Source organism: Centrocercus urophasianus, unplaced genomic scaffold (assembly GCF_019232065.1).
Source record: "Centrocercus urophasianus isolate 14NV4802_14NV808 unplaced genomic scaffold, USGS_Curo_1.0 seq_16, whole genome shotgun sequence".
Classification (NCBI taxonomy): domain Eukaryota; kingdom Metazoa; phylum Chordata; class Aves; order Galliformes; family Phasianidae; genus Centrocercus; species Centrocercus urophasianus.
In genome coordinates, this window is record NW_024884711.1 from 23,556,408 (window position 1) to 23,581,906 (window position 25,499).

Below are 25,499 nucleotides of genomic sequence, written 5' to 3' on the forward strand. Positions count from 1 at the left end.
TCTACGACAGTGAAAGCTATGGGCACATTTATGTCTATATTCCTTTCTCTTTTCATTTATTTTTAGGAGCAACAGAGTAACTGTCTCTACAGTACTCCTTCAGGAAATAACTTTAAAACAAGTAGTGTCAGTGAATTAATTCAGTATGTCATCCGTGACAACGTCACCTGCCTTGTTGCAAGTACACTGACTCACTGTGAGTCACTGGGGTTGTATTATCCAGATACCACAAAATTGTGCTGTGAGAAGCAGTAATCATAGACATGCTATATTGTAGCCATCCCTATTGTATTTCTGATGCAGACTTTAAAAGTAAAACAACACACAAACAACTGCATAATTTGGGCTAAAGAGCTAGCTCTTATAGCAGATTTGGCAGTAGATTTATGATTTATGTTATGTTACTAATGGCAAATCTAACTACCTGACAGAACCCCAGTTGTTAAAGAAGAGATTGTGTTAATGTGTGTTTGGTGTTTACAGTGGTTTGCTAAAATTAAATGAAATTCTGTTTGGCAGGTTTTTTACTATGCTGGAATTGAAAATAAAAATAGAGATGAACTCATATTTTATTATTTTAGTTGAGGCCCTAGGGTGTGTCCAAAGAAGGGGAGTGAAGGTATTGAAGGGTCTGGAACACAAGTCTTACATGGAGCAACTGAGGGCAGTGGGATTGTATGGGGAAGAGGAGGCTCAGGGAAAAACTTAATTACTCTCCAACAGCTAACTGGAAGGAGGTTGAAGCAAGGTGAGAGTTGATCTCTTCTCCAAGGTGGTAGGATGAGGGGTAGTGGCCTTAAGTTGTGCCAGTGGAGGTTCAAATTGGATATTAGGAAAAATTTATTCTCAGAAAGACTGGTGAGGCATTGGAACAGGCTGCCCAGGGAAGTGGTGGAATCATCATCCCCAGAGGCATTCAAGAAGTATGTAAATTTGGCACTGAGGGACATGTGGTTTAGCTGATGGTTTAGCAGGCATGGTAGTGATAAGTTGTCAGTTGGACTAGATGATAATCTTAGTGGTCTTTTCCAAACTTAATGATTCTAAGTTTCTATGATTCTATGAACTAACCTTCCATCAATCTACAGTAGAGTCCATTTTCCTTTCTTGGCACTCTAGTACTGTGTGAGGGGATGTGCAGTGTCCCCTGTGTGGCTGTATGCGTGCCATGCTTAGATGTGGGGTGAATGTGTGACTTACAAGTATTAACAAGGAATTCCAATTGTTCTGGCAGTCACATAGGAACAACTTTAGTGCAAACTGCCAATGTACCTTGAGAGATACTTTATAGTTTTAAGTTTTATTTTGTGATAAATGAGAATAAAGAACTGGCCTTAATGAACATGGAGAAGACTGAGGTACTGAGGTACTCAAGTTTTTTGCCTTGGTGGCAGTCAGGCCTTCCACATTTATCATGTACCTGAACCTCCAGGTGGGGGCTAGGGGAACAAAATCCTTTCTACTTTAAGAGAAGAGCAAGACAGAGACCACCCTATGAGACAACATGTGCAAGTCTATGGAGTCAGATGACATGCATCCCAGGGTCCTGAAGAAACTGGCTGATGTGAACCATTCTCCATCATATTTAAAAAATCATGGCTGTCAGGTAAAATCCCTGGTGACTGGAAAAAGAGAATCATCACTTCAATTCTAAAGAAAGAGAGAAAGGAAGAGTTGACAAACGGCAGGCCAGTAAGCCTCATGTCTGTGCCTGGGAAGATAATAGAGCAGATATGTTAAGGCACGTGCAAGAAGAGGAGGTGATGTGAGATAGCCAGCATGGCTTCATTAAGGGTAGATCACACCTGACCAATCTGTTGGCCTTCCTACGATGGAGTGACTGCTTCTGGGAACAATGGAAGGGTGACTAATGACATCTACGTGTATTTTGACACAATCCCATGTGACACTGCTATCTCTAAATTGGAGAGAGATGGATTTAAAGGGTGGACAATTCAGTGGATAAAGAATTGGTTGAATGGTCACAGCCAAAGCATTCTCACAAATGACTCTAAGTACTGGTGGAGGCCTTTAAGTGTGTTACATTACAATGATCTGGTTACATGCACAGTGCCTGATTTATTACTTTGTATTTAGGGTACCCCAGGACCACCTGGACTACCTGGACCCCGTGGAGAAAAAGGTGAAGGCCACAAAGGTGAAGCTGTAAGTATAAGTTTAATTCTTTACTGTTTATTGCTTATAATTACATTCTGTACTTAGTGTTATACAAAAACAAAAATTACTTTGTACGCTCTATATTAGACAGTTAAGTGTAACTAAACTTCTCTTTCATCCTTCACCAATTTTAAATAACTCAGATTTGGTATGAAGCCCTTTCCTGTCCTGGATGCTAGATCTACAATCAGAACTGGGCATGGACTGAACTGCTTTTGTTTCAGCATCATGAAAGAGTTTTTATGTAATTTCATTGAAGTCTTCATGGCTGCTCATATGTGTTCACATTATGTAATAAGTTTACATTATGTATGTAATATTGTTATTGCTTTGAGTTCCTTCCTCTCTTCCTTTTTTTTTCTTTCTTCCTTATTTTCTCTTCAAGAGAAAATATCTGCTTGGCCAAGCCATTCATTAATAAAACTATAACTGCTGATTATATTCTACCCAGCTACAGGATGGAAAACTTAGGTTTATGTATGTGTGCATGCTGCATTTCTATTAGAGACCAAACAATAAGAAGAGTTTTACTCAGCAATAGTATTCCTTGAATTATGGTTATTACAGGACTCCTATCTCCAAATGCTGTGAGAAAAACTGTCTGTTTCTCCCTGACATATGAATACGTATCTTTGAAATATCTGCAGGTGGTAGCTTGTGTCTTTCCCATTCTTAGGCCAACTTTGCCTACCTCATGACCTGTAAAGATCAGTTCTGTAAACTACAAGCAGATATGAACGACAGTTATGTAGCTAAGTCTAAGTAGCTTTGATAGAGCAAAGACTTCTGTCCTCTGAATGCTGAAAGGGAGGGTAGGGATGCCTTCAGCAGTATGACGTGCAGCTGAAGGGGTTGTGAAGGATTGAGCTGTTGCTCAGTACACAGTAGAAATACTGCAAATTTGAGAACAACAGAAACAGATTAATAATACTGCTGAAATTCTCTTCTTTATTGCAGAACATATCTACTATTTCTTTAGGACAACTAATGACATGCTATATTCTTCTTGTACCAGGGACCTCCAGGACCAGCAGGCCCTCCAGGACCAGAAGGCCCAAGCAGTATGGGAGATCCTGGACCAAAGGTACGTGCAATGGTTGTACATGCGTCTATCTGGCTAGTAGACAGTATAGACAAATATCTCTCTACAAAGTGCATTACAATGACAAAATGCTGGAATTTCATCTCCCGCTTTGCTTTTCGATTCAAAGAAAAGCTTGCAAAAGATTTTTCTACCTTGTTAGATGCAAACCAGTTCTTGCTTTATATCTTCAGATTTTCCATACACCCAAAAATCAGAGTGTTTTTATGTGCTGGAATTTCCATATGGAAGTCAGAATCCAATGCAGGCAGAATACTGCTTAGTAATTACTCACTTTCTTCTGGCAAAGAGAAGGGCAGGACTCTGAACAAATAAGGGGAAGTAGTGATTACAGGTGAAACAGTGATATATTTTTAAAATTCCTAGTTGTTGATTCCCCAGAGAAGACTATAGATCTTACCTGAAAATGAATAACACTTTATAGGAAAAACTTGATAGCAAAAAATGAACACACAAACAAAAGGAAACAATAAAGAGATTAGAAATTCAACACTGAAACAGTTCTGAGTTTATTTGTTTGCTTTATCATAAAACACAAAATAGCTGAAGTGTTACAAAGCTCCACGCAGTGTATAATTGGTCTAAAAAGTCACATTGTAGCTACTATGTTATAAAAACTCAGAAAAAAGAAAATTATGGCTAAAATCATATCATAAATTGCTTTATGGTGTCCTGCAGAGTGGTTTAATTAACGATTTCCTTATTACGTGTGAAATAGGAAACACAGAGCATGTTGTAGTGGAAAGCAAAATAAACATTACCTTTTTTTTTTTTCCCAACAGAACTTTTAACTTCAGTTCTCAGAGCATGAAAGTTCCCATCAAAAATAAACAATAACAATGATGTCTTGAAAACAAATCCACAATGAAGGAAAAACTGAAGGCCATTCATCCGTAGGATTACCAATAGTCTGATGATAGGGACCCGGAACACCGGGATTTGTGCTTCTGTTCACAGTTGCCACTTAGTGATACAAGACATTCCACCCGGAGTAATACAGAATCTGGCACATGCCAAGACTAAAGGACATAATTTCATTTGTGGCAGTCAGTATAGACTTGCAGAAAACAGATAGCACTGAACTAATTAGGTATTTTATGTGAGGCTTTTTTTTCCAAATAAAAGCTTTACACTTGATATAATACAGTCTTACAAGATATTTTTTCTTGTTACTGCAGAAGAACATTTCATTTAAACCCTAAAATATCGTAGAAGAATATTAAAGCAGTTATTACATAAAAATATAACTTAAGGCTGCAAAATGTCTAGGGACAACTTTACATCTAGAATTCCCCCTTGATTCCTAAATATATAATTCTGGAGAGTAGTATTTCCTCCAGAAAAATAAATTGGAAGGTCATGTCAAGTAATCAGACAAGGTGATCTCTCACTAAGATGACCATGGCTGAAATATTAAAAAAACAAGAAATTTAAAACAAAATTTAATTGGGAATATAGGGATTTAATGTAAGGAGATTTGAGTTAAACAAATCCAAAATGCAATTAAAAGGGTTTTTGTTTGTTTGTTTTCTTGCTTTTAAGTGAAACAAAACCACCACAATAATTGCAGTGGAATTTCCCAAAGGAGAATTTTTACATCACTGGAAAGTACAGTGAAAAAAAGAAACAAATAACACAAACAGTTGTTCACCCTTCTATTTTGTCTTTCTGTTTGTTCACACAAAGTTTGAAATCTTTAATCTCTACAGAATTTCCTGGAATCAAATGTTTCACAAGGGAAAATAATTCACCTGAACAGTGAAAATCCCTCTAGAAATTAGTTCATAAAATGGATGATCACTGGCTATCTCTCATCCTTTACATGTTAAAAAAACAACAATAATAATAATAATGCCAACAATCTCAGAATGTGGAAAGAGCATTTATTTCATAACAGAGATTCATAAATTTACTCACTAGTCAATTTGAAATTCCTTTGAGTCTCATTACATATGAATGTTCCATTCAGCTGAATCAAATTCTGTTCTCCCTGCTCTCAGAAAAGGCTCACACATGTGCACACTGTAAGATAGGAATTTTATAGATTAGAGGTCAAATTTATATGAAATCAAAATTGGAACATGTGGAATGCATTCAATCTGGGCAGCACACTATTTTCTATAGCATTTAAACAGAGGCAGATAATGTCAGAGTAAAATAAAAAATATACACATAAGCAATATTGCTGAATGGGAGATGGGTTACAGACATTCAAGAGTAAGAGCACAGCACCAAGCATAAAGAAAGTTTCATTCTCAGTAATCACATAACAGGAGGATTATTAAAATCCTTAGCACAGCATGAACATTTGGGATGGATCCATTTGCAATGTTAATAACTTCTGTGGCTTAAGGCAACTCTACTTGAACTAAAATGAGAAAGGTAGAGATGCAAGGTCTTTTTTCTTAAATTCTTAAATCAACCAGCTCTCACTGAAGAGATTGCTGCAGTGTCTATTGTGTGTTTCAGTACCAATATAAGTCTTAGAGTAAATGAGATACATATCCTTGGAGGCCAAAATTTATTTTTCATGTGAGCATTAGGTCATTTAATGAGCTTTCTTGATCAAATGATAAGAAATAAGTTTTGGAGTCCTGTGCTTTTATTGTCACAGAAGCATGGAGAGGCTTGAGTTGGAAGAGACCTTAAAGATCTCTTAAGAGACCTTAAAGATCATCTTAAAGATGTTTTCAATCCCTCTGCCATGGGCAGGATTGCCACCCACAGATCAGGCTGCCCAGGGCCCCATCCAACTGGACCTTGAAAACCTCCAGGGATGGGGCACCCACAGCTTCTCTGGGCTACCTGTTCCACACCTTCTGAGTAAAAAGTTGCATGCTAACATCTGATCTAAATCTCCCCTCTTTTAGTTTCAAACTATTTCCCCTTGTCCTATCACCATCAGACTGCGTAAAAAGACAGTCTGCCTCCTGTTTATAAGCTCTCTTTAAGTACTGGAAGGCCATAATGAGATCTTCCTGGTGCCTTCTCCTCTCCAGGCTGAACAAGGCCAGATCCTTCAGCCTTTCTTCATAAGAGAGGTGCTCCATCCCTCTAATCATCTTTATGATCCTTCTTTGGACCCTCTCTGACAGCTCCATGTTTTTCTTGTGCTGGGCGGCCCAGGCCTGGCCATAGTACTCCAGGTGAATCCTCATAAGGACAAAGTAGAGGGAAATAGTCACCTCCCTCACCCTGCTGGCCTTCCCTCTTTTGATGCAGCCCAGGACACTGCTGGCTTTCTGGGCTGCAAGTGCACTGTTAGCTCATGTCAAGCTTTTAATCCCCCAGGACCCCCAGGTCTTTTCTCATCAGAGCAGCTCTCAGTGAGTTCTTCTCCCAGTCTGTGCATGTACCAGGGGTTATCCCAACTCAATATCTTGCAACACCTGGCACATGATCTTATTGAATCTCAATATGTTCACATGCATCCACAACTCTAGTTTGTCCAGGTCCCTTTCAGTGGCGTCCCTTCCTTCTGCTGTATTAACTGCACCACATAGCTTAGTGTCTTAGTAGTCTTGACTCAGCTTTTTATTTCTTGTTTCTGTGGTGTTTTTCTAGTTCACCAATGGTGACTTAGATTGTCTACAAGCACAGTGCAGGAAATAAATTAGAGCTCATCAAAGAGCAGCACTAATCCTTTTTGAAATGAATTCCCTGGAGGACAGCTTAGTGTCACACCTTAGGAAAAAAAACCTGCTCCCTTTTGCAACTTATAAAGCAAAATGAAAGTCTTTTTCTCTAAGCCAAGAAATACAAAAACTGATAATTTCTATAAAGCTCTACAAAAGAGCTTTTCAGTGAGGCATCTGGTATTAACTAAGCATGTGAGGCTAAAATTTGATCCTTCACCTGCATTGACCCCATGTAAGAATGTATTATTCGTGGGAGAAAGAGAGACAAAACTTCAAGACATACTTGTGCTTTTTTTTTTTGTCAGGGCTGATTTAAGAGTAGGTTGCAACTGCAGCAAAATAGAAGACTGCAAATTGTTTATTTGCTCAGTACCTTCCCTTCACAATGGCTTACTGATTGCTTCCTTGTCCACAGCAGCCCAGAATCTCTTAAAAACAGTGTGTATTGAAAAGCATTGTCAGTATAACTTCCTCATAGCTTTGACACACATCTGGCAGTTTTCAGAAGCTTGAGAAGGGAAAACTTTGGCTCCTCTTTGATTCATCTGCTTAGGATTGTTTCATACAAGGACACTGAGAAATAATTTGTCTCTTGATAACAGATGAAATTTAAAAGGAAAGTGGCTACATTTGCCTAATCTCATACTATTCACTAGTAATACAACAATCTCAAGCAAATGGTGGGGAAATGCTTTGCAGGAGGAACTGATAAACCACAGAGGTTTTAAAAGATCAGGAATATCTACCATTCCTCTCACCGTAGAGGGACACCTGCCAGCATTGTGTGTCAGATTTAAGTGCTACAATCTTTAAGTGCTTAGGTTTGTAATCTTTAAATGTTTACAGATAGAAACTGCCACAAAACAAAATAAAATGTCAAGAACACTGCCAGTGTCTTTGTTCTTGAATTAGCAGGGAAGGTGTGATAGAAAAGTGTCAGATCATCAGAGGAACACCTCTCATCCATAAAAAAAAAAAAGAAGAAAAAGAAATATCCCTCTCTTCAGCTCCCTTTTCCAAACCAGACCAAACCAACAAACCAACCCTCCTCTTTGATCAAATCTGAGGGAGAAATTCCTGACTAATCTGGCAAACAGCATAACCCTCAGACTCCGAGCTTGACACATCAATTTGAAGCCAAGAGTGCCGTGTACCATGCCTACATGTTGGCTCAAGCTGGCCATTGTCCAGTGCTTTGGAAGAAAGAGGAACTGAAAATCAATCCAGTAGCCAAATATTACATCAAGAAGGAAAGCATTATAAGCTTAATCTAAGCTTTGGTCTTTGGATTCAGGTTTACCACCTCTCCAAATCCATCAAAATGGAACTAAGGCCTTAATGAATTAACATCCCAGAACTTAGCATGGGAGTTTCATAGCCATATACAAAACACACAGATTGGTGTGATCTGTCACTGGAGATTGAATTTCAAGCATTTAACCTAAAAAGCAGTCATTAAGATCTGAAAACTGCACAAATGTTCATGGAAAGTAAAAGAAGTCAATAAGAGGTTCTGTACTCATTTCCTTCCTTTTTAATCAGTACAGTATGTTCTTTTTTTTCACCTATCACAAATGAAGTGTCATGTGTGATCAGTGTGATGTGTACATGCAGTTTTCTTCTGGTTGGACTGCTCCCTCTGCAGGCATATCAATTTGAAGTGCTTTTCCTAGTGTGAAAGCAAATAGAATGAAGACTTTCATCAAAGAAAAGTTTTATTTTGTCAAGAGATACCATCTGTTTTGTAAGAGATACCATCATGACACTGTTGTTAGTATATTGGATGAGTGATAGCTTATCAGAACATTTCTACCTTTTGCATTTGTCTGCACAGATATAATTTAAGAGCATTTGCTAAACTTGGTTCAGAATTTTCTGTGCCTGTAACTTAACAGTTCTTTGTTTTTCTTTTTGAAGAGATGAGAGTTTTCTAATGAAAATGTGCTGGATGTGTGCCTATTCATTTGTACTGTTACAGACTGTGGGGAAAAAGCTGCCTTTCATGTCCCTGTGCCTCGCCCCTACCAGCAACGTGCTCTGACCCCCATCTCCTTCCACTGGGCTTGTCTGCAGCAGGCAGGGCAGCATGGTACTCAGAACTGCTCACATTCCCACTGGCCTGCCAGCTGCCACCTTGGGTTTGCTAGCTTATTAGGGGATGAGCCCTTCTGTTTTTTTCCTCACTGTTAACTGAGAAAAAAAAGTATAAATTGACCTCTTTTTTTTAACCTATAAAGCAAATGTCTGTAGCATTTATTTGCTTTCTTTTATTTTTGCTTGGTTGTTTGACCAACTGCTTTTTGAGTGTATGAAAAGTGTGCTAGTTAGTAAGTGGTAAATTACTGATGTTATTATGACTGCTTTCAGGGAGAACGTGGACTGAAAGGCTATCGTGGGCGCCCAGGACCGATGGGAATCGGAGTGGTTGGTCCTAAGGTTGGTACTACATCATCTTGAAGCTTCCTCCTTTGTTGTAATGCTGGCTGCCAGACTCTCTAATCTCTCTGACACCAGAATAGCTCCTTCAGTTACTGATTCATGTTGGTGCAACTGCAGGAGAAATCAAGCTTTAAAGCATGGGGATTGACTATACATTTCTGCTGCCTGGATTAGGAAGGAGTACTGCCTGAAAACTGCATTTGCAGCTAAAGTTTATGAGATCACAGCTTTAGATTACACAGAGCTAATAATTGAGTTAAATGACACATTTATTCCTTTTGCATCTATTATATTTCCAAGATATTCTTCTGTGGGTGAAAATATGTTAAATTTGGATTTTATGTTTGCTTTTTTTGCTCACTGAAATTGAATCCTGTTGGCTTCATTTGTAAAACCATTAGGAAAGAAACATAAAGCCAAAACATTAATTCTATAAGGAGCCAGCGTGCAACATCTGGACAAATTTTAATTTCCTCCACTAAAATGAATGATAATTCAAAAAGGAAGAAACTGCTGCTAAGAAAGATAATTCAGTTCATGCCCGTATTTCTGTATCATGAATGTATCCATTCATTATTTTTACAAAGTCAATGGAGAAAACATAGGATTTCTAGATATATTTCTCCACTTTTACTTAAGTTAAAATGTGTATGTCTTTGTAACTTTTTCTGTAATTTCTTTAGCAGATACAATAACAGAAGTCTCCACGGCTGTTTTGAATCTGAATAGAGAACTGTTATTACCAACCTGATACAGAAATGCAGTGAACAATAGGGCATGAAAGTTTTCTCAGGATGTACATATGACTTTGCATTGCTTTGTGAAAGCTATAGCAATTTCAGTACCTCAGTAAATCATACAGCCAGTCAGTTTAGAAAGAGTAATTTTGGTAAGAATCGGTTTAGGCTGGGTCTCAAAGCCAACAAAATGTGTGACAATATATAGTGCTCAGCCCAAAGCCTTCAAGAATGAAAAATATATTCTCTATGTGAAAATGATATTTTGTTTTCAGGGCTGAGGACCATCTTGTATCATCCTGTTCTCGAGATAAGATTTTTAGAACGTTTAGTGTGAACCCCTGCTGATATAAATGTAGCTTAACAGTAGTTTTTACAAGAGATTCTGTGAAAGTGTGTGGCAAAATTTTGTCTACGGATCCATAGGAAGACTTTACCTGTTTTCTACTGTAGCCACAAAAATCAGCAGGTGTTGCTTTGGCTGTAGCCACTTAAGATTTTCTGAATGAGTGATGCTCCCAGAGACCATGGCTTGAAATACATGCCTATGCAGTGTGTAAGAGCTAGCGTGTCTAGCTTTATTGCTCTACTGCTTGCCTCTGTGTGTAGTGATTGCACAGAGCAGTTGGATAAAGTTGGCTTCTGTTGGTTTCTACCCAGGAAAGGAATGGGAAAATCATCACACTGTTTCATGGGCTTATTTTATTCTTTAATTTTTTTCTGCTTAATTGTTCCTTTACTTTCCTGAGAGTTTGCTAAGTATAACTACTGAAACCTACCGTGTGAAACTATAAGCCACAGAAGGATTGGAACTAGAGTCTTCAAAAAGGTTTTGCTTCTCCTTGCAGTGAATTTGAAATGACTTCTTTAGTGTTACCAGAAATAGAATTTATCTCCTAATCCTTCATTTTTTTGTCACACTGACTCTAATAGGGTGTTATGGGACAGAACGGATTGCCTGGTCCCCCTGGTCCTCCTGGCATCAGCATACAGGGAGATAAGGTAATCCAGTTTAATATAGTATGTTTCCAGTTTCTTTTTATATCTCTTTGCTAGGAAGATTCATCTTTTCACTTTTTCTTCCTCTGTATATTCTGTTTGCCACTGAGTCGCTGAACTCTTGCAAATATTCTTTGTGAATCATTCATGAAGTATGTAAAATTTACTTTAGCTGTTGACTTTCATTACCATTGACACCTGACTGCTCTCCTATTATTCTTATTGCTACAGATATATTTAACCTCTCTCATCCTTGTCACGTTTCATGGACTTGTTAGACTTAGAGCACTGTCCAAAGAAAACATCTGGAGTTTGCTTTTGAGGCCCTTATGTAAAGACAGTAACAGAGAGCTACTGTATTTATCCAGAACAAGACAAACAACACGTAACTATAAGAACATAAAAGAAATTAGCCAATGTCCAACGTATTCTTACTCACGTCATTACTAGCCTAGTTCCAGTCACATCAAAACATGCCTCCTTACAAGGAGAAAGGCAAACATGGTAACACATTCTCACTGTTGAAATTTAATGAAATGTCTCGTCATAAATGTGTGGAAACAAATTGCTAAAACTGAAGGCTCTAGTGGAGAAAAAAATATATTTCTCCTATTTCTCTGAAATCAATGTTTAAAGTTGAGCATGTGATTGAATATTTCCCTGGATCAGGAGTTGAGCTCCACTCTGCAACTCTAAAGTTTTAAATCACCAGTAATTTGATAAGCAGTGCACTATTTCAGTTGGGTTAAGACAGATGTCTCACTATACCGCATACCGCAGTGGCTGTAGAAACTAAAGCCACCATGGCATTTGTTGGCAAAATTGGTTTTCATTGCAAAATAGTGATGGGCTTAAATAAATAAATGAATAAATAAGTTTATGTTGCTACCAAATGTTTCATAGGATAATCTTTCTTTTATTCAGGGTGGAATTATTTCATGCAAGCTTAACCAGGAAAGCATTATTCCTGACTTTGTTTTCATCAGTACTTACTCCAACTCCAGCTTCAATGTCTTCCATAATAATGTTAATCATTTTCTTTTTATACAAGCAGAGAGCACTTTTCTTCTTCACTGTGAAGTGTTTTATAAGAACATACTTTACCACATTCTCCCTTTTCTCATCTTTTCTCATTATTATATAACTCTCTTCAACAGATTCTGATTTATCACATTTCAAGACTCCTAGACAAAGATCTGTCTGTGGTTAGAGTCATCTGACTGTCTGAACCTTTGGTTTTGATCTATCTGCACCTTTCTTCTATTTTAGTGATTATCAGTGTCCATAAAGATAATAGGTATTCTAATGCAATAATGTAGGTAACTTCTTCCATCCTTTGATGAATTTCAGAAGCCTATTTGCACTATTCTTGAAGAAAGCAGAAATGTTTCTGCCATCTCTATGTGCTTTATAGTATAGGAAAACTATTTCTGCCTGGCTTTAATAGACCTTTTTGTTGTGTTCCCAGAATCTAATGCTTGGAATATTTCTTTGTTAATTTCATAGTTATGGAGGTTAGTTATAAAAGCACAATTCCCATTCTGAGCAGAAACATTTCATGACTCAATTTAATGCAGGAATAAGTATATTGATCACTGTGTATTTTTTCTCTTCCTGAAGAAAAATAAAAGTCAAAATATTTTTAGTGGGTAATAGGTAGATACGCAGATATGCAGACACACAGAGGTTTGGATGGTAGTAATGGCACTGCTATGAATAATATCTGTACCCGTTTCCTCCATTCCTCGCTTGTTGAATGTCAATCTCTTACATCTGTCTTTTTGTCTCCTCACAAACATCACAAGCTTCATATTTTATGGCCGTTCTTCATCAGCTTAAAGCTACTGTACTCCTCAGTTTTGAACTATCAATATTACTCCAAGTATATTCTTAGATATACATGGAGTTCTGTGGGCAAATGGTCAGAATGGAATGTCAAAAATGAGATGGGTTGCGTTAATTATGTTAATATCAGCATCCATTGGTCTTTTTTTTGTGTGTGCTTGGTTTCCTTTCAAAACCACAGTCTAGACATTCTCAGGTCTGCACTCTGAGAATGGCATTTTAACATAAAAGTCTACTTATTGATCAGTGATCTACCAGGAAATTATGGTCAAGGATTTATAGGTCCTTCTTTAGATGAATACTGGTTTAATTTTTAAGATAAGACTGGTGGTCAATTTTGAGTTTAACTTTGTACATGCACTGAGCTGTTATAATGACAAATAATTAAAAATGTATGCAATATACTTCTTGCTTAGTTACTAAATATTTTCTTATGGTATCTATTACAAATCCTTTCTGTTGATGATCGATTACACAAGTAGAGGAAGCAGGATTTGGTTCTGCAGTTGACATTTGAAGGATAAAATTCACGTGTGTCTGTGATTAGTGTCAGCTGCATAGGCTTGATTTTTTTAGAAAAGTAGGTCTCTTTCGATTTTGTTGCCTAAATGCCATCCTAACTGGCAAACTGTCAAAGGACTTCAATAAATCTATAGTTTTCTTAGATCTGACATTTATTGTTAATGACAGACTACTGGAATACAAAGCAGATTCTAATTCTGGTTCATGTGTTTGTGCTCTGCAAATCTGTAAAGAAGTTAATCAGGCAGTTCTATCATGACTGATTAGGAAGAGCAGTCTTTCCCAGTGCTGGACAGCAAGCATTGAAACAGACTGGCATGCTACTTCGCTGTGTTTAAAAGTCATTTGCATTTATAACCTATATAGAAGACCTATGAAGTACAATCCTGCTGAAAAGTAGCTTTAAGTTAATTAAATACTCACTGAGCATTTAAGAATGCCAATAAACTCCTTTGTGCATTCCGCTGCCTTATTAATATTTCCTATTTGTAGGAAAACCCATTCTTTTTCCTAGTGCATTAGGTTTTTCCTAGTGCATTGCTGCAGTTTCTTTTCCAGTATCCAACGTCTTTAACAGTGCCTGTTCTTTCTAGCTGTAAGAAATTGTGGAGTGCGGAAATGGGAGAGTTGTTCTTTTTCCAGAGGCAAGAAGTTAATGATTATCAGGGCAGTGGTATGTAGTCCTGACAAGGAGCAGAGGTTTTGAGCTCCCTGTGTTGGGTCTAGTGGATCTGAGAGGCTCCCACAGGGCAGTGCTCTTCAGGCAGTGCCTTTGGTGAAGATGTGTTGGAGTATGGTAGGTGCCTTTGCCTAGTACAGGGCAAAACCACAGCTCACCTGTGTGCAGTCAGAGGCTCCCATTTCAGCAGGTTCTCAGTGAAATCTGGGATTTGAACAGGAAAAAAAATCACCCACTGACTTTGACTCCTAGTATACTGCCTCTTATAGGAAGGTGCATCTCACTGTCTGACTCCATGTGAACTTTCAGCTCAAGAGAGCCAATCATGGGAAGAGAAATTGTCTGACTTGGTTGTGCATCAAGTAGCTGCTTCTCCACCTGAAGAAATCTGTAATTCTCTTATCCACTCCAGCAGAAATGATCAGTCCACCAGTTCACCAAAAGCACTAATATACCTACTGTGAAGACTGGAGTCTTGAAAATTGTGTATTTCTCTGTCCACTATGAGCAGAATAGCCACTTCAGCCACTTTACCTGTCCTAGTAGGAGTATGGGATGTGTGAGACAGTCTGAGCTCTTGACTGAAAAATGTAACTCACTAGACTTGTACTGGTCTATGCAGATATGCCTAAGCTAGGTTTACTGCAGGCAGTAGGTGATCTCACTGATATTCCCTAGAGCTGTTTCTAATATTTGCACAGGGCATTGCTGTTACGCTACAAATGTGAATTTTGGGGAAGTTTTTTTGTATCAGGGAACCTAAATGTCTCTAACTGTGCTTAAAATGTATACAGTATTTTATCTGAAAAGATTATTTACCCTGTTAAAGAGAACAGAACAGTTTCTGGATCCCACATGCTGTGAAGGATTTTCTGTACTTATTTTATGACAACTGTGGTTTTCACTGTGCTATGTCCTCATCCTGCTACTGTGAACATGCTTTTCAAGTCTCTGTTTGCACAGCAGGACATACAGAACAATCCTTTCAAAACAAATTTGCACTTTGTAGCCAGATTGATCCTGTCATCTGAAGTCTCAGCAGAAATGTGTTCTCTCCACATTGTGAAAAACAGAGACCTCATTTACTTAAAATCAGAAAAATTAAGTCAACCCTGAAGAGATCCTAGGTGTGTGTGCCTAGAGAACCTTTGAGTTGGACTTTGTATTTCCACTTGTAGGCTGGATGAATAACTGAACCTCATTGTGTGAAACTCACTACTTTTGTCTTTCATTCATGTCAGCGTAATGTCAATATTGTGTTTAATTAAACAGGAACATAGTCTTCATTGTGTACTTTATCAAAGTACATTATGATTCATACTCAATTGTTTATTTCTTCATTTCTTCAGATTCAGAGCAATTCTATCTTGAAAATTACACATTTCATTTCCTAATACAAGTATGTGGCTTTCTCTATGATGCAGGATGTCATAAACTGAATAGACACAGCATGGATTCTACCTTTATTTTCCATTAAACTTACTTTTCATATTCTGTTTAGGGAGAAAAAGGAAATCCAGGTTTACATGGGCCAAAGGGGTCAATAGGAGTTGGCATTCCTGGACCAAAGGTAAATCCTTGCAATAAGGAAAGAAAGGTTTTATTTTCTTTATTGTTGATTTAATGTGACAGATCTTTGAAGATAGATAAAAAGCAAAGCATAAAAGCAAAAAACTGCCTCATACGGTTGGCAAGACAAGTGCTCACCACTTATTGTCAGCTTTGGAATCTGTGAAAATCTTAACCATCACTAAGATCAGGCTCTGAAGTAATATATGGAACGAGCTCTTACCTGTTAGCAGGAGGAAATGCTAGTAAAAACATGCATTCTGCTATATTCATATAGTTTTTAGCTATTATAAAATCAAAATGTCTGTTTATTTGCCAGGCTTTGACCAAAAATCTCTCCAAATTCTCAATTTTGCTGTTTGTTATTAAAAAACAGACTTGTCACAAAAAAAAAAGTTTAGTTCAGTAGGAATTTTATTTACCTATTTTCTACTGAATGCATCAAAAACCAAACAGATCTGTTTTTAGCATATTTGTGTGCATGAGAATACTAGCATCACCATCATCTAGCATCAGTAGAATGTATTTGCTGTTTCTTGTGCTGACATTAGTTTTGATGAGGTTAGATAGAATTCACAGACAAATAATGCAAAGTAGTACTATTAGCTGAATATTATGATTTTGTGAAAACAGACCAGCAAGTGTTTTCCAAGAGCTTATGCAGTGGAGATTTCCTTAACACTGAGGAGGAGCTATGCAATTTTCAGGTTTGAATAAGATCAGAATAAGACTCAGGGAGTCAAAAGGGTTCCACAGAATTGATAGCAATCATACTGGCAAATGCTGTAACAGGGAATGGTATCTAAATGATTCCACTGTCTGGGTAGCAATGAGTAGTAATATTGAAATGGGCATTCCCCTCACAGAACTCTTAAAAATTCACGTGAAATATTAGGTGATCAGTAAATCCCAGAGAGAAGAAAAAAAACTGTCGTGCACAGTCATCTTTTTGAAGACATTTCTAATTAAGATCCAGAATCCTTTCCATAGTGTATTTCATACCTGCAGTAGCTGAAAAGCAATAAGGTTGAACACCTTCTCTTCTAGGGGTTCAGATCTTCTCTTCTCCAGATCTATTCACTCAAATTAAAAAAAAAATGAAGAATTTGTTTCTAATGATGTAACTATGTATTTTCCAATGTATGTAACAATCCAGGTATCTCTTTTCTGGGCAAGCTGACAGTATTTCATGTGGGTTCTGCACAAAGCTGATGTGAGTTTCAATGTGTTGGCATATTTCAAGCAGTTAAGTCTCTCCATAGATTTGCATTAACATGGGCCAGTTTAGAATTCAAGAAAATCAAAGAAAAAAAATTATATAATCTCCTAATCAGCATAAATTTATCTTCACTCTTTACTGATAAAAATTTCTTGAAGGTATTTATGTTGACAGTACTTTCTTTCTCTAAGATGCTCTGCTTAAGTAATCAGCCACAGGATAAAGCTCAGAAATTTAATCTTAAAAACTAGTTGAGCTATAATTCCAGCTCTTACTACCAACAAAACTGGAGTTGTGGATTGGGTTTAATGTGACTGCTTTAAATTAGGGAGACTACGGAGATAAAGGTGATCCAGGAAGAAAAGGTGCCAAAGGAGAGATGGGAGACCCGGGACCTCCAGGACCAAAGGTAAAAGACATTGTACATTACTTCATTTTACACAGCAGAAATGTGATGAACTTGGATTTTGTTAACTATGTCACTCTACACATTTTCAGGGAGCTTGGGGAACAAAAGGTGAACCGGGTCTTTCAGTAAGTATGTATATGAATTAATTTAAATGTTAGAAATTTATTTTGGAATGTGTTTATGTGATATTAAACAAGGCTGATATAGGGGCACTGTATTCCCTGCATTGGTGTAGGTAAATAAGTTGACCATTTCAGCATTCTTAAAACACACAGCGGATTAATTAATACTTTTTTTATTTTTTTCAGAGAGAAGAGGTCATAAGACTTATCAATGAGATATGTGGTAAGCATTCCAGGATGGGGAAAAAAAAATAGCTCTAAAACTGAATTTATGTTGCTTGAATGGATATTTCCTCTTCATGTTTGTGTGACTGTAAATCTGTTATTTGAGTTCAATTCATTTATATAATTGGAAGGTGGTTTCTCACACAATATCTGCAATGGTTATTCTTCCAGGTTGCGGTACCAGATGTAGAATAACACCGCTGGAACTTATATTTGTCATTGACAGTTCAGAAAGTGTCGGACCAGACAACTTCATCAGTACCAAAACATTTATGAAAACAGTCATTGATGAGGTTTCGGCCAACCACGCTAAAACTCGCATTGGTGTTATCAACTTCAGCCATAAAGTGGAGTTGGTATCTTCTCTAGAGAAATACACAACCAAAGAATCTCTGAAATCTGCTGTTGATAAAATGCTCTACTTAGGAGAAGGCACGTACACAGCTTCTGCCATTAAAAAAGCCATTAACCTATTTCAGGCAGCACGCCCAGCAGTAAGAAAAGTTGCTGTGGTAGTAACAGATGGACAAGCAGACACTCGTGACGAAGTGCACCTGGATACGGTAGTAAGGGAAGCACATGCTGCAAATATTGAGATATTTGTCATTGGAATTGCTCAAGAAACTGATTCTCATTATGGTGATTTCCTGAAAGAAATGCATCTCATTGCAACAGACCCTGATGAAGACCATTTTTACCCGATAGAGGACTTCAAGACACTCTCAGGTAAAAGAAACTATGTAGGAGAATATTTGAAATAAGCAAATAAAAGTGTTTGGCCTTCCCCAAACAAGACAAGGCAGTCCATACATGCTCAGTGAATGGCAGCTGATGCCTGTCTTTTGGACACAGATTGGTTTTCAGTGTCCCTTGCTCTTTGGCCAAATGAAACTTTTGGCAAACTTTTACCTCTTGTAGAAGCAATGAAAACCAACGAACAATGATTTTCAGAGTTGAGGCCTTCTTTGGGGCACTCCTCTTTGCTGAGAGCTTCCATCAGCTTTCCCTTACACAGTGTGTAGAGCCACAGATTCAGCCCCAAAAGAATTTCCTTCCATCTTGGCACACCATCTCTGTCTCTTTCTCTTTCATATATGGCTGTTTTTAGTGATTTGTCTCTCTGGCAGTCCCTTCACCATCTTTTATATACACTCATTTTCTTCTAAAAGTCATACGAAATTCTAGGGTTTCATCCTGATTCTAGGGTGGTGAAGGAATATCAACAAGGGGATGAGGTCTGCTTTATTCTGCATTATTTATTTCAAACAGACTTGAAAAATCCTGTGGCCATATCTGGAATCAGAGATAAAAGACAGGAAACCTATAATAACCAGTGGAAGAAACAAACATTGGTTTCAACTAACTGCAGTCTAACCCTATAAACTATATTTATCCTGAACATAAACTCATTTTGCTGCACTGAGCCTGTGGATGGGCTTAAGTTAATGCGTTTAAGGCATTAATGATGAGAACAGAATCTGCACTAATGTTCTGGTGCCAGCTAGGATTAAAATTACAGCTCTAGCTCTGGCTCCAGCATTCAAGTATTCCCAGTCACTGAATACATATTATATTTATATATATATATATATTTATAATATTATATATATATTTTTGTGTGTGTGTGTGTGTGTGAGAAGAAATAGGATCTGTAACTCAATTTATCTTCTTACTTTTCACACATAAACACATTCTTTCCATCGTCCTGTTTTTCTCTCTAGACTGTTGAGCTATAATTTATGCTTCAAATGAGTTTTGGTGTTTTTATCTGTTGTTTCGAAAAAAGAACTAGAGGTATTTAAAATCTGTTAGTTCTGAGAGTGCATTATTTTATTCATTCCAATCTGAGTTTTGGTATAACTTCAGAAAACAGTCTTTCACAAATCACTGTCATTATAGGTTGTGGTTAATTCTGCACTAAAAGCTTGTGGAGAATCATTGTGACTTTTCTTTATTAGTCTTAATAAATTTCATCATTTGTTGATGTTTTCAGCTCTTGCAGATAAACTCATCACAAAAATCTGTGATAATGTGTCTGAAATTTACAGTAGAAAAGAAAATGTTCTATCGCCACCTCCAAGTCCAGAACCTGAATTGCCTAATGAAGTTACTAACACTCAGTTGACTCGAGTGGCAATTTCAGAGACTTCAGTGCCCCATAAAGAAGGAATCAGTTACTCAGTAAGTTACTGAATGTTTTTTAAAAGATGTAGCTCTTTGTTGACATTCATATGTTATTTATTACACCATTTACCAATCTTTTAATACATGGGTAATATCTCAAAAAAAATCTGAAGAGAACTTCTAAAGTTAGAGTGAACTTGTTTAAAATAGTTTACAAAAAAAAAAAAAAAGAAGAAGTAATACTGTGTCATTGTTGCAATAAATGACAACAATCTGTATTTTTGTATTTCTGATTCATTTTCAAAGTGAATTGGAAATATTTCAGATGCGCGCCTATGCAGGCAGATAGTGTGCAAGGCATTTATTTATGCAACTGTCAGTGCAAAGTTGCTTCTCCTGGTGATGCCCTGTAAGTATCATTAAGCTTTCAGCTTTGCTTGGACTGTGTTTCCAGGACTCCTTGCTCACATTACTCTTTATTCTCCAGTTTTAATTTCTCCTGTCCTGTGTTCGTCCGTTCTCCGACATGGAGTTGTTGTACAGACAGAGAGGACAGGTGGTTTTTTAGTGCAATAGATAAATATTTTCTGCAGGTGTGCATCAACTTAATTCTCTTAATAGGTCTTTGGTATTTTTCAGTCGCTGTCTTAGTATCAGAGAAGGACATTTGTCACTTTTACAGTACTTCAGTACAAACACTCTAGAGTGTTTTAATTGCTTTGCCTGAAAATAGCTGATGATAAACATGGAACAGATGCTTGCCTCCATAATGTGCTGAAATAAATTTTGAAATATTTTCTGTATGATCCTTTGTAGCTGTGTGGAATGGATATTGTAGGCCAGTGTACCAACATTTAAACATTAAGTGAATTGAATGCTGTATATAAATATTACTGATATATGGTGAAGTCAGTGAACTCCTCCATTATTAGCCAATACTAACCCTTTGGATCATTGTGTATGTAATATGATTGGTAATTACATAAATCAACTTCACTTTCAAAGTTCAGTCTCATTTCCCTGAATGACAGATACAGTCTAAGTGATTTAGGTTTGGGCCCTGTAATACCTCCATGTAGATCTGTGTGACACAGAGGATCAGCTTTGTACCTTCATCATTAAGGAAAACAACAGGGAAAATAAATGTTAATCTGGTATTATAGATGCTGACATTTATATATTTTATTGTAAGAAACACAAATATGAATAGTTCTAACTAATTAGATGCTCATATGCTTGGATCTGATTGGCTTTGGTTGGTTATAGCTGAATCTTAATAATTTAATTACCATCACAATAAATATCTTTTTGTACATCTGTGAAATGCAACATGCAAAGGATTGGATGAACTGTCTATTCACATTTCAGTTAGACTTTGGGTTTCAAAGTACCAGTGGCTAAAAGGAGTTTTCTTAAACTGAGTGACACGTCAGTACAGTCCTGTAAATGGGTAGATGTTAAACATAGTATCAAGTTTCTTCCTTCCTGGTTTCAGTACATTATGAGATGTATGGATAAATGCAGTCATTTCTACCATACTTTACTAAGAAACATGCAGAGCTTCTTGAATATAGTAAAACACTGGAGAGGCACATTTTTAGATAATAATCTTCACCTGAAGAGGTCTGTTACCTTGATTTCAGCTCTTTACCAGCGAGTGTAATAGACATCTGAAAGCAGAGACTTACCTCATAGTTCCTTGCTTTTTTAGTTTATATTACAAATAAGCACTGGCTGAAATTTTACAGCAATGGAACTAATTCAGCTTAGTGACTAAATGGAAGGAATTACTTTCTCTTCTCATTTAGCTGTCAGCACCAGAAAATGCATTTGTTAAAATCATGGTCCCTTACTGAGAAATCACTAGAACAAGGTCTGAACCCACCTGCCATTATTGCGAAGTAATGTGTGTAAAAAACACAATTACTTTCCTTTATAATTCTCTCATTCTTTTTCTCTTCACACTTGAGCTCTGACAGAATGTTAACAGATTTTGACTCCTTTTGCAGCATAGCCCACCACAGACCAGATACACCGAGCCGCTGCCGTCTGCTCAGGATCACACGGTGACCACCTCTGTTCTCAGAGAATCGAGATTCCCTCCATTTTCCAACATAGATGAAATCAGACGTCAGAGTCCACTTGTCAACCCTCTGCTCAATATTACCGCTGCTAAAGATCGCCACGCAACAGCACAGCAATCACAGGTAGCAAAACCTCAAAAAGGTACGTACTGTTGTCTGAATATTGGGTAGCAGATCTGTACCAAAATCAACCAACCAAAAATCCCTACTCCCACCTTCATATAGTTACTGGATTTTATCATCTTTTGTTTTTCTGGGTGTTTTGGCTGCAGCCACCATACTCAGAGTTTCAAACCTAGATGCCAGCCCTTGTGTATTGATTGTGCTTAAGTATTTAAATGCCTATTTGAGTCTTGCATCAGAATGTGGGTAGCCTGATTCCAAACCAGTCATGTGTTTGTTTAGATCTATTCATATATCTCATTAACTGAAATGGAATTTGGCTACAAATCTGAGATGTGTATATATTCCAGGCATTATGAGGAAGAAAAAAAAAAAGATGCTCTAAAAAAATAATGGACGGATAGGGTATTGTAATGGAGAGATAGGGTAATGTAATTGATACCAGAATCCAAGTTAACTTTTAAAGATATGCTTTCAGATCCCAGGTGCTTGGAACCTATGAAACCAGGTGATTGCCGGAACTATGTGGTGAAATGGTATTATGACAAGAATGCCAATTCTTGTGGCCAGTTCTGGTATGGAGGTTGTAATGGTACCAACAATAGATTTGAAACACAAGAAGAATGTCAAGGAACCTGCATTGATGAATAAGTAAGTTTTCTCTCCATCGGGTTCTTCTCCTTCAAGCACTTCTTTTCCAGGCTAAAAAGATATAATACTTAATTGTCTCCAATACTGTGCATACATATTATTTACACCTTTGATCAGGTTTTACTCCTTTCTGAGATGGTGGGAGCAGAATTGCACTTCGTAGTCATGAATTTATACAGTAACACAGTAGTTGTCTACTTTGCTTTTTACTCCTTATCTTACAGTTTCTCATGTTGTATTTGAGTTTGTTGGGTTTTCTTCACTATTACTGAGAATTAAGGTGACATATTCACAGATCAAAATTCCAAGGCCTCATTTTAGGGATTAGCTGAAAAGCCATCATTTTATACGTGGATTTGGTATCATTTTTCTCATATGTACAATTTTACACTGTTCAAAACTCACTTTACCTTTTCCACTCACACCTTATTCTGTCAACATCACAATGTTCTTCTGCAATTTCTTGCAGTCAACCCTTTCCTTTTCTGCTCTAGAGAAAGACAATATTGTCATAGACTTGGTCATCTCACTTTTTACTCCCTTCACTAGATCACTTATGATCATTTCGAGTAGGACAGACCATTGTAGCATGCATCTTCCAGTGCCTTCTTTCCAGCAGCCATTTATTCCCTTTCCTTTTCACTGTTTATAAATCAGAAGATTTTTCCTCTTAATCCAATATAATTTTCCTTTGGTGAGAGACTTTATCTTTTAGAAATCCAGACAGACTTACTCACTGCCTTAGGCCCACATACTCATTGAGTGATGGTCTTCAAAGAGCTTGCTTATCCATAGTGCATAGTTTCCTTTACAAAAAACATTTAGCTCCTCCCCAGTACACTGTCTTAAGTTCTGTTTCATCTTTCAGTACAGGAAAAATCTGTTGATATATATTCTATAGCATCTTTCTTTCTGAACGCTCCAAGAAAACTAATCGATTCCTCATTCTTCTAGAAATTACTGCCATTTGGAGTTTTTAAAGCAAGAAGTTCATGTGTATTAAGGAAGAAATGGCTGAGAAGAATCTAAAATGATGTGTGAACATGAATATATTGCCACTCCGCTCCACTGCTTTCGCCACTGTGGAATTCATGAGATTCCTGCACAGCATATGTTATCTGTAACATCATAACAATAACTTTATTACACATACACATGCATGGGAACATACCTTTTCCCTTCAAACTCATAGTAATTTGATAATACTAATGTGGCAAGGATAAGATTTTATTTTAGGATTAAAATGCTGGAAGTGTTCACATGGCATTTAATGGCAGAGGTCTCTTATTCTCTTGGAAGGAAAAAATGTGCTCTAGTTTTAAACAAGAGTAAGTAGCTCTGACATTAGCACTCTTATGACAGCATTTAGTGTCATAATTTAAGATTTTCACTAATTAGACTACCTCTTGTGAATGTAAATGCCGCAGCAAAATTAATTAGAGGGGAGGGTTTTCCCATTAAAGCACATTTATATTAATACCAGTATAATCTTTTCACTTACAAGAGTGGGACTTTCATTTGAAATTACATTAAAACCAGGATTCTTCATGTCCTTTATGGCAAGTAAGCAAATTTCAGTTTCTCAGGGTCTCTGTGTTTAAATATATATGTATTTCACTCCGATAGTATGCTATTAAGTAAAAAAGGAAAAGAACTGAAAAATGCATATAAATGTTTACGTACATTCTTTCTACTTTTAGCAGTAATCCTAATGAATTATCATTAAAACTGAGAATTATGAGCCTGTAATTAAAATGGAAAGCAACATCTGATAAAGAGTCTGGCATTCTTTGTAGACAAGAAAACCTATGATCTGTATATACAGTCTGAACAGATCTTAATACGTTTAAGCAATGCTTGCACATTTTTTTCTCCAGGTGCCCAAAAGACAGCATATACCATGCAAAATGGACTTCTTTATAGCAAACGAGGCACTAACCTTATTCTATGAAATGAAGTGCTTGAATTTTGGGAGAATTAAATACTTTTTTCAAAAAAAAATTAGCTTTGTTAGTGAGTTTCAAATTAGAAACTAAAAAACTGATGGTAGCCTCCAAAAATGCCACTGTTTTTATACTCAGAATGAAATATGAAGGTCACTCCAAGAAGAACAACCATGAAGCCGCAATTAATCTTGTCTGGAAAAGAAGCACTGGAACACAAGGACAATACGTTGTGCTACATACTCTGTAGAAGCCTGAAAATGGAGGGATTCAGTGCTATAGAAGAATGCAATTTCAGTGGATCTGGTTGTTTGTTGTTGGTTTTGTTTTTTTTTTTATCAGAAAAGTATATTGCTTCAAAATATACTGCAAAGGATTGTCTCTTGTGATATCCAGCTATGTACAGGGCTGGGAATAATCAGCAAGTCAAACAAAAGGTTTCAAGCTAGTAAACTTCCTACTAGTGGTGTGAAAAGATCATGGAAGGATTGAGTTCCTGCTCAGAAATACAGCTTGTGCAATATCACCCAACTATATCTATGCGCTGGAGAATTTAATAGTGAACAGATGTCCAAATGAATTCAGCAACATGGGAATAAACACAAAGTGTGAGGAAATGAAAGAACAAGAAGGTTTCAAATTGGCTGAATAGGTGGATTCAAAACTTAAAACAGTACTGAAGTGCAGTATCAACATACTTTCAAACTTGGAGGAGATACCGAGAGACTTTTCTCTTGGCTATGTCTCAAATCCAGTATCCAGAATTCAGTTTAGTTTGATGACAAAAGCAACTTATGAAATACTAAAACAGATAAGCAGTGCAAACCTTTTTAATAGCAAGATTAGCACAAAATGACAAGAAAAAAGAAACCATTGCATTGCATTCCATAA

At 37.1% G+C, this 25,499-nt stretch overlaps 1 protein-coding gene across 3 annotated transcripts in view; it reads left to right on the top strand.

Moving 5' to 3' along the window:
- The window catches only part of COL28A1 (collagen type XXVIII alpha 1 chain), a 62,260-nt gene extending 37,392 nt beyond the window's left edge, over positions 1-24,868 (top strand). For all 3 annotated transcript variants that reach the window (XM_042816968.1, XM_042816970.1, XM_042816969.1), the window contains exons 23-35: positions 2,098-2,166; positions 3,194-3,262; positions 9,286-9,354; positions 11,028-11,096; positions 15,641-15,709; positions 17,256-17,336; positions 17,426-17,461; positions 17,645-17,681; positions 17,855-18,409; positions 19,677-19,864; positions 21,817-22,033; positions 22,493-22,665; positions 23,620-24,868. In XM_042816968.1, the coding sequence (XP_042672902.1) occupies positions 2,098-2,166; positions 3,194-3,262; positions 9,286-9,354; positions 11,028-11,096; positions 15,641-15,709; positions 17,256-17,336; positions 17,426-17,461; positions 17,645-17,681; positions 17,855-18,409; positions 19,677-19,864; positions 21,817-22,033; positions 22,493-22,665 (1,632 nt within the window). In that variant the 3' untranslated portion in view covers positions 23,620-24,868. The remainder of the gene's footprint in view (positions 1-2,097; positions 2,167-3,193; positions 3,263-9,285; positions 9,355-11,027; positions 11,097-15,640; positions 15,710-17,255; positions 17,337-17,425; positions 17,462-17,644; positions 17,682-17,854; positions 18,410-19,676; positions 19,865-21,816; positions 22,034-22,492; positions 22,666-23,619) is intronic.
- The last annotated feature ends 631 nt before the right edge of the window (positions 24,869-25,499 follow it).